Below are 10381 nucleotides of genomic sequence, written 5' to 3'. Positions count from 1 at the left end.
CCCCCCCCCCCCCCCCCCCCCCCCCCCCCCAACTGAGCGACTTTTGGCCGGCGCGATTTTCAAATTTTCCTGAGTCGTTGCGAAATTTTGGGCCCGATTTTAAAACCCCCCCCCCCTTGAAAAAATCCTGCGTACGCCACTGTGTTATATACATTGCGTATCAAAACAAAGTTTACCCAAATTTGGTAGCTTCTAATTAAAAAGTTCTTACCTGTGTGACCTTAAATCCTGTTTTATTGTAAAGAAGAACTAATACCCTGTCTAACGATACCATTTTCAAAGTTGTGCTTCAAAAAGTATTGTCAAAATCCTCTACCAAGTTTGGGCTGAAGCAATGAATGTGGGTCAAAAGGCATTATGTGTTTGTTATATCATTCCAAAACAATCGCTTTTTTATTTACATTGACTATTAGGCAGTTGAAAAAAGTGTTAACATCAACTCAGACTCAAATAAATACTTATTACAAGCAAAATGTATGACATTCTCTTCGTTAATATGATTATTACAATCTTGACTTCATTCGCATCCCGTGTTTAAGGTTACCTTCTCATTGAGTAATACAAAATGGATAAAGTTTATCTAGGATGTTATCTTTTTCATGAAAGTTTGCTTTCAATTTATTTGATATTTATCATCATAAATGTTCTTTTTTGCATTTGGGTTTAGTAACCTTTGAGTTTTCGATCGCTATTCGAGATAAACACCGTATGCTCCTTACGTGTGTGAGATGGTGCAGTGGACAAGTGAGCAGAGAGAAATTTGATATCATGAGACAAGAAGTTAGTGGGCTGTCTAAAATAATTAAAGGTTATCCTGTCGATTGAAACAAGGTTATGTGAAGCCCTAGCTACGTTGCATCATTTTAAACAATGAAGCACTGAAGCATGAGGCACAGTTTGACTTTTAAACATTTGTTCATTGAGCCCAAGTTTGGCGATTTTGACAACACTTTTAAAAGACCCAAATGCTCATTCACTCGCGGCAGAAATATGATGTATCATTGGACAGGATATAAGTTATTCTTTATCATGAAAGCAATTCCAAAGTCATATTGGTTATGACTTTTCAATTAGGAGCTACCAAAGTTGGGTAAACTTTGTATTGATACGCCCTGTATAGTTTTTTTTTTTTTTTTTTTGAAAAATAAAAAGGATTGCTTTTGCACTAGTCGTTTTAAAAGCATAATTGTCAAGAAAAGGTCGATGCCAAGAGAAGCAATTCTAGGTCACATTATACAACAAAACAACGAAGACAGAAGTATGTGTCGTTGAAGAAATGAGTCTCTGTCATTGTAATTGAGGGAGAACATAAGACCTAAGGGCATATCTGACGTGAATGCCACGAAGAATACATTTTTCTATTCCCATGGAGCTTTGTTCGTTCGGAAAAATGAAGAAACAAACATTATTTATGTCGGGGGTATTGCACTTCCAGAAAGTAGATCTTAGCAAAAGGTATAGATATACAGTTCGTGTACAAAACAACTTCTTTAGTTTAAAGCCAAAAAAAAAAATCCTTTAGAAACGAGCGTTTTGGAGCAAAGAGACGGAACCTTTAATAGAGAAAATGTATAATTTGGCCATTATAAATCATATTTGGTGCACTTTTGCCTTGGATGAAGATCACACGATACGGAGGCAAATTAAATCAGAGATTAAAATGACCTTCAAATCCGGGGGGGGGGGGGGTCACTCGCATATCAAAGTGGTACCCCTGTTCGTCATTAAAAACCTCGAAAAAGGGTCGATTTTTGGCCTTGTGGCGTCGACGTTTTTAGAAAAAATGGTGCTTTCAGGTTAAGTTTCGACGTTTTAGGGTATCTTTTTCAACTTCAAGTTCGACGTTTAGGGTCACTTTTCGGCCATGCCAGCGCCGACATTTATTTGAGTGTATACTACCCATGTATCTTTAAAATTAGTTCCACCGAAGAGATATATTTCCCTTGATTTTTCTAGTCTCTACGCGGGGCTCTACGGCAAGACTTTGAATTACTTGGGTTTGCAGCGGGTTTACTGCCTGGTTTACAATAGTTTTGTAGGGGTACAGCACTGCCGGCCATAGTAATCTTGTTGTGTATGTTTGCGATAGAGTAAGTTTTAATTTGAAATTTCTAATTCAAAATTAAATCTAAGCACTTTTTACTGAGCCATGTTAGTTTATTAGCTGCATTAATAAACTTGAATGAAGAACCAGCATAGCTTCCAATGTGTATGTATAATGCCTCAGTGTGAAAATAACCATTACACAAGTATTAGCTTGGTGGAGGTGGGGATTAAGGGGCCCATTAAAGTAAAAGTTCTGTATGTATTCCGACATATATTTATATGCAAGATTTTAATTATGAAAGGCCAAATTTGAAATAAATTATGTTTCATGTAAATTTCATGGGGCACATATGGAACTCTTTCCCCTGCGATTCTTTCTTAATTACTGTGTAGGTGTGTTACACAATGTATGGGGTTGTTTTTAGAGTTTACGCCATTTAGGGGTCCATTTTAGAGTTTACGCCGTTTAGGGGTCCATTTTAGAGTTTACGCCGTTTAGGGGTGCGTTTTTAGAGTTTACGCCATTTTGGGGTCCATTTAAGAGTTTACGCCATTTAGGGGTCCATTTTAGTTTCTTACGCCATTTAGTGGTGTGATTTACAGAACCGTACGCCAGTAAGGGGCGAAATTTTCTACACTGATTACGCCATTTAGAGTACATTTTTTAGGTGCTGTGACGAGCACGCATACCACTTTGGTATGCGAGTGATTCAAATGTCATCGTCATATTGAAGATTACATTAACAATCACTCCATTGTATCGGTGCCACTTTAATTGGCACGTACGCCCTAGTTGCCCCCTTTAATTGGCACATACGTCCTAGCTGCCCCCCTTTAATTGGCACGTACGCCCTAGTTGCCACCTTCAATTGGCACATAGGGCGTATCCACTGCCTGCAAGTGGCTACGACACTGCACCCGATTCTAACTTGTTTGACAGCCTATAACAGGTGTTAACTTACTCTGTGGTATGTTGACAATGCCCACTGTGATGCCTGCCATCAAATCTCCGACTGCATTATTCTTTAGGTTATACTGACGTAGCCAGTCAAATGCAGGGAAGATATAGACGATTAGACCTACACAGAAATCAGATAATATAGGTGAGGTTAACAGATGCTAAAAATAAAAATATACACTTTTTATCGAAAGCTAAAAAGCTACTATATAGGCCTGCCCATAATTTTAGTTATGGATTCATTGTACAGTTGAAGCAAGGAGAAATCCTTGTTTGAAGGTTGTAAACCACTTCCGGAATAAGTTTTATGTCTTTATATTCAAACAACACTTTAAAATTAAAATAACATTTGAATTTGTTAACAAGATATTCAATGTTTAACAAATCAAGAGGGTATACTTCCAAACGTGCATGAAGACCGTACGTAGGCTGAATCCTTTGCTGGTTATGCCATGCCCTTTAAAATATCTAAATACATTATTCTAAATAGTAGCGTATCCAGCATATGTTTATGTTTTAGTCAGTAAAATACATAAATTTTTCACAAATTTCACATTGGGGCCCATCAGGTGCTCCCAAATGATGTAAAATTGTGTGAATTAATAAGTACATATAGTATAACAAAAATTATAAATATATCATCTCACTATAGTTTTATGCTCTTGAATCACATGTTATATTTGGGCCCTCAAAGTCAGATTTTGAGGCACTCATACCCACAATGCAGGCGCGTACGCAGGGAGGGGGGGGGGTGTTTGGGGGTTAGCCCCCCCCCCCCCCCCTGAGCGAAATCTCGGCCGGCGCGATTTTCAAAACTTCCGGGGGCAAAATTGAAAGAAAAAAAAATTGCTCACTCAGCACACAATTGCCCCCCACTGAGCGAAATATTGGTCGATGCGATTTTCACATTTTCAAACACCCTCCTTGAAACAATCCTGCGTACGCCACTGCCACAATGTATATCATTGTAATTATATTGATACCAAAATGGAGATTTGCTTTGCTATGCTCCTGTTACCCTAGAATATACTTTAAAGCAGTCCTCTTGACTGTTTCGGGTAGCTGATCCACTGGGTTATTTTAGAGCAACTTGCGGGCCCCTGTTGTCTTCTGTGGGTTTTCACCTATACCATATTTTAATGTATTGTTCATTGTCGGTTTTCGACACCAAACGAACATTTTCATCCGAAATATTTGCTCTGAGATGCATAAAAACAATGGTGGGCCCCAAAAACATAAAGTTTGGGCACTTTGGGCACATTTTATTAAAAGAGCAGTTGTTGCCATCGTTTTCCTCAAATTTTTTCTTATGAATCCGCATAAGAAAATGGAGGAACACCATTGACCTAAAAAAGCTGACCTTACCCCTCCCCCCCCCCCCCAACGGAGCAAAATGTCAAATTTTCAAATTTCGAGACCCCCCCCCCCCCAAAAAAAAAAAAGTGTCCTCTTACCCCCCCCCCCCCCTATTCAGCGGTCGGCTGAGTCGTTGCGATTTTTTTGGGACCAAAAAAAACAAACCCCCCCCCCCCCCCCCCCCCCCCCCCCCCCCCCCCCCCCCCCCCCCCCCCCCCCCCTTGAAAAAATCCTGCGTACGCGCCTGGGTTGATGGCCTGCAGCATGATTTCATTACATCGTTCTGGCCTGCCTGGAGAATTAAGAACCCCTCTCTAGACGTAAACACCTCGGAACCCAGCGCTGCCTTTCCTATAACATCCCCTATTTTTCTATCAGTCACACCAACAGACCGACTACACACTGAACAACAGCAAAAAGCTGCCGCCAAAGACCCTAAAATCGGTCGGATCGAGTCGGATTGAGGTATTAACAGTTTCTAGAAACACCACGGAAAAGGCAAGCTTGTATGTAATATTCTCTGGTGCCGATTACATCGTCCTACCTTTATTGCAAAACATTCTATTTGAAATCAGCTCAGTACTCTTTGTTTTCTTTTTAATTGAAGCTGAGTGTGATTTTTCCGGAAAAAAATATTCATATTCAGACTCATTTTCACCATCTGTCCAGTACCAGCAAATGAAATTAGAATGCTAATTTAGATTCTGCACATATTTTCAAAATAATCTATTCACAAAAATCATACGATCTGTTTTTCTAAAATTCAACATCTCTTACCTAGAAACTGGTCTACTCCACACCGACATCGTTTGATCTTACGCTGTACGAATTCCCTCGGGCTCAGTTTATCCTTCCGTTGGTATCCATGTTGCTCATGAAATTCCGACATCGAATAACAATCGCGGTCGATGACCACGCGATGTGTTACTCCATTGTCGTCGACATCCAAATCCTTCCTCCTCCGTCCTACGCCGTTGCCGCTACCGTGGCCATTCTGACCAGTATCGTCACCGTTGATCACGTCGAGTTGGTCTTCGTCCATCGCGACGTAGAGATTGTTTGTGTGCTGATATAGACGATGACCTGTATTTAGAAAAAATTGGAGTTTGTAAGAATAGTTTTTAGTTAAATTATGTGTGTATATCATGAAATTGCAAATGAAATGATAAGGCCATATCAAGTTTCAATACATTTGAGAATGATAGAATGAAAATATAAAATAAAAATATTTAGAAAGGAAAAAAACACGAGACAATAATTTCTATCATGTTCTTTAGTAACCATAAATGTGAAGAAAAAAAGGTTTCCCTTCATCCGAATAGCCACCGAGATGGTCGAAATAAAAACATTAACATAAAGAAATCCTAAAAGCTTTAACGGCCAAACTGATTTGTTTTCTTCTTCAATTTGGTCAAAACATTTCCTTTGCAAATAGATAAAACAGAGATAAGAAACCATTATCACTCCACTCATAAGGACAGAAGAAGGCGCAAAGTCCACTCATGGTTAAGAAACTAAAACCAATTACATTCTCCAACAGATTATTAAGTACGCCTACTCATAAGCTACGGGCCTACTAACAAAACCATCAACAAAAATTGCAGTTGCACTATCTACAATGATATAGGTATCGGATCCGTCCTACCTCTATTGGTATCTGACTTCGGAGGAAAATTTCCTGCTCTTCCTGTCGACGGACTCCTAGGCATTGTGGATATTTATGGATATTCACAAAATTACCAGCAAAAAAAAAAAACACGTTGCACGCGGAACTATTCACCGAGCCGCTCGAGTATAAGGTTGCTCAAGTTTACAATGGACTTTGATTACCCGCATATTCGATGCTATGAAGAGGCTTTGAATAAAACCTCGAATCCACGTAGCAAAATGTGCTTTTTCATATCGTTATTGTAATTGATTGTATTTGTGGCAATGGTATAATTTTGTTGTGAATTATTTTGCCATGCTTGTGCAATATTCATCAAATGATACGAGGATACTCATTGCATGTTTATTTTAATATTGGATACAAAAACAGAATCCTTGAATAAAAAGCATTATGGTTATCAGGCTAATTCATCTATTTCTTTGTGCCTTAGCGATATGCGTGTGTCAAATGAATTTAAACCCATCGTAGATATGCTTTGCGTTTTTCAGTTATTTCGGGCTTTCACAAAACTTATACTCAATGGCGAATCTAAAATCAATTTAAACAGCCTGTCTCGTTAGATAATTTGTTTCTCATAAATGAAATTGATTTGTCAACTGCTATAATTTAGCATAAATAAAAATACAACTGTTCACTTCTCATCTATCTTCTCATTTTTCACCAAATATAATTGTTACCTTCTCAGCTATGATTTCCCTCATTGAAGAGCAACAGTTTTGTTATTGAGTTAAAAAGTATTTCCAACTAAAGCTTGGTGTATTATACGTGTACAACTCCAACTGGTAAGTCACATTGTGAAGAAAATGGCTGCGCCCATGTCATGCTAAAGGCATCACAATCATGATGCCAAGAATTTCTTCATTTATAATATATCTCTTGTACACTTTCGTAAGAGATATTGTACATCGATGGGCAGGAATACATCACATTTTTTCTCCAGAATACCTATATACAGTTCTTTGGGGTGAGGTTTCCTTTAAACAAGGGATGCAGAGCAACCCTAGATGGAAAAATATAATTTTAAAGCCTGTCTGCACTAGTTTCGCCAGGAGGGATTAGACCTCTCTGCGAGGTCACTGACAGGTGAATATCTCATCAAACCAGCTCTCAATAAAATAAGAAAAAGGGATCATGGGGGACCAACGGGTACCGCTCAGGCATTGTTTGATATATAGAGGGCGCAAGTAGCTACTAGTAGTGCAGTTCCGCTTTAAGCTTGCTTTTATATTAGAAGACAAATATTGAGCGGGTATATTGGCATTAATATTGGTTACTGAAATGAGAAGAAAAAAAACGATTTCTCTACTTAACAATTTGCTCTTGCTAACAAAAGCACAACATACTTTTATGGACTCTTCGATTTAGCCTTTGCAAGCTGGGTGCGAGTTGTTGACAAGACGTTCTGCAAACCCTGGTGCTCAGTCATTCGTGGGAACGAAGATATGAATGGGGTTTCATATTAAACAAATTCCTTTTAAAAGGTATCACAGATTTTATGTCTTTTCAAGGAGTTGCACATTGGTCCTTTTCTGCCTTGATACGCACTCTGTATGAGTGAGCCATTGTGATTAGTAATATACGAGTAAATACAATCATTATAACAGCTTAAAGGAAACCTCACCCCGGGGAATCAATTTAGTTATTCCGAGAGATTGTATTCTTGCCCATTAATATACGAGATTCCCCACGACATTGTATTATAGAAGTATGAAGCAAGAAAAGACGACAGTACTATGTAAAGTCGTTTATATGTATTCAACTGTATATGGATGCTTCCTTCCCTGGTGTGTGTGGCGTTAAAGCATTTCAGTCACCTATACTATTATAATTTGTACTACAATTGCTAGAACGCAAATTGCATAACTAATTCGGTGCTCTTCTGCGGTGAAGGTTTCTCATAAATGAAATTGATTTGTCAACTGCCCTAATTTAGTATTTTTAAATAAATAAAAATACAATTGTTCTCTTATATTTTGTTCACGAAATATAATTTTACTTTCTCAGCTATAATTTTCCCTCATCGAAGAGTAACGTCTTTATAAATAGCTAGCAGACCACCACCCCATGTCATGCTAAAAGGCATCCCATCATGCCAAGAACATCTTCATTTCTATATCTCGTGTACACTTTCGTAAGGAATATGGTACATCAAAGGGCAGGAATACATCTCATTTTCAAAATACCTACACTTGTTCTTTGGGTGATGTTTCCTTTAAACTAGGGATACAGGGCAACCCTAGATGGGAAAATATGATTTTAAGTTTGCTTTTATATAAGAAGACAAATATTGAGCGGGTAAATTTGAATTAATATTGGTTACTGAAATGGAAAAAAACGATTTCTATACTTTACAATTTGCTCTTGCTAATAAAAGCACAATTTATTTTTATATTGACCCTTCGATTTAGTCCATGCAAACTTGGTTCGAAATGTTGACAAAACGTTTTTGCCAACCCTGGTGCTCAGTCATCCGTGGGAACAAAGATAGGAATGAGGTATACATTTAGACATTATCCCCTTAAAAGGAATTCAATTTCAAAATCGCAGAATGTTATAACGTCTGTTGACAAGAAGTTTCCAAAATTTGGTATAAAATTTTCTGATACGCACTCTGTATGAGTGGACCATTGTGATTAGCAATGAGGATATAACATGATATTATAGAAGCTTTAAAGGGGTTTTAAAATTGTGCTTAAGTGTGATATCCGCATCAGATTACTGGTTCTTTGTAATATGACCAAGCATGTCCATTTTTCAAGAACTCTTCTCTTGTTGAGTGTTTGGGTTCATCTCAGATCACTTTGGGCCTCGTTATTATCAAGAGGATAGGTAAACTTTAAACTGAATATAACTGAACTTTGGATTAAAATGGAGGTTTGAAATATTGTATGCTTTCTTACAATACACATACACATCAAACATAACATTTATGCAGATTCACGATTCACGATATTTTAGAGAACGTCAATATTTGAGGAAATGTCTGAGTTATTCTTCATTAATATTATAAGCTTCGTTGAATGTCCTTGTAGACCTGTAAGTATGAAATATGGTTGAAAGAGGTTGGTCTCCTTAAAGACCCTGTCGAAAGTGAAAAACGAAATACATGAATTGCATATCATCGGGAAGCTAATAAGTCGTAGAATACAATAATATCAATATTATTGTATGCAATTTTAGTTACTCTCAGAGCTCTCTGAAAACTCAAGATCTAAAGCTTTGAAAATCGCTTGTTGTTCACCTAAAAATTACCGACTTGATGACATCGCCTTATATGGAGTACGCATATTTACAATGATTTTGCATTAATTAAGCACGGCTCATCACCTCTAGGCGAGCCGATTGGGTCCACACGTAATGTCGTAACCTAACTGCTGGAAAATTGTACCCTGATGACCCATTACTTGGAGGGGTGCGGAAAATGAGGTTTTAAATTGCTTTTGTGCAATACTTAAAGGGAAAATATGTTTTATTCCTATATAATTTATCCTACGCTCATTCAGCTTTCCATTGATATAAATTCGTATTTTCATCGGATAAGGTCTTTAAAGGTGAAATTCAAAGAAAATCACAAATATGTCAACTAATGTATCACTAAAAACTGGTTAGCTAACAGATGGCCATCGTACAAGTTTGAGGTCAGCTACATATCGGGTGATTTATAAAAATAAAAATACAACCACCTCCATAGCAGCTAGGATATACGAGAGATTCGCCAGAAAAATAACGATGTTTTAATGACGTCATAACAGGGACCAATACTGCCCAAGCAGACGACATCCCATAAAGAATGAACATAATTGCAAAGCTATTATTTCTCAAATTATAATAAGTTTAGTGTATATAAATGGATTGGCATGTCAAACCGATCAAAAGGGGACATGACCCGATTCTGATGACTAAAATCTTTTGCTTGTAAATACTCAGGATAGGGGTTAATTAACAATCAAATAAACCAGACTTTCAAATTGAAAAGCCCCCGGATTGATATTAAGGACGGCATGTGTTCCCTCTTGAAACGCCGAACATACCCCGGTGTGTGCAGCTGAATATACAATGGCGTCTTATTTTGTTTACAAGCGACAGATTCCTTTATTTTTGTATCGCTGCATTTGTCATCAAAATAAAACCATGCGCCGGGTTTAGAGTGATGCAATAGATTATACATTTAGCCTGACGGTAGTGAAGTAAGAGAAAGAACTCAAGAGAAGATGAAAACACAGGCACTGAAAATGTGTGAGATGTCATGGGACATCGTCTGCTTGTGCAAATCATGTCCCTGCTGTGATCTCACACATCTCAGCAGCGTTCGGAGAGCTATTTAGGTGCTATGCCGGGGCTGTATTTAAGCG

General features: G+C 37.9%; 1 protein-coding gene across 1 annotated transcript; it reads right to left on the bottom strand.

Annotated features, from left to right (window-relative positions):
* Window positions 1–3008: 3008 nt before the first annotated feature.
* LOC100891197 (solute carrier family 26 member 9) lies at window positions 3009–6126 on the bottom strand (the record flags this gene model as incomplete). Its single annotated transcript, XM_030998196.1, has 3 exons — window positions 6006–6126; window positions 5138–5443; window positions 3009–3125 (listed from the first exon to the last, which is right to left on the bottom strand). Coding segments are annotated over exons 1-3 (487 nt in total), but the record flags the coding sequence as incomplete, so codon positions are not given.
* Window positions 6127–10381: the final 4255 nt, after the last annotated feature.

Source organism: Strongylocentrotus purpuratus, unplaced genomic scaffold (genome assembly GCF_000002235.5).
Source record: "Strongylocentrotus purpuratus isolate Spur 01 unplaced genomic scaffold, Spur_5.0 spur5_contig_858, whole genome shotgun sequence".
Lineage (NCBI taxonomy): Eukaryota > Metazoa > Echinodermata > Echinoidea > Camarodonta > Strongylocentrotidae > Strongylocentrotus > Strongylocentrotus purpuratus.
The sequence above is the reverse complement of the archived record's forward strand: the minus strand, read 5'-3'. Positions and strand labels throughout refer to the sequence as shown.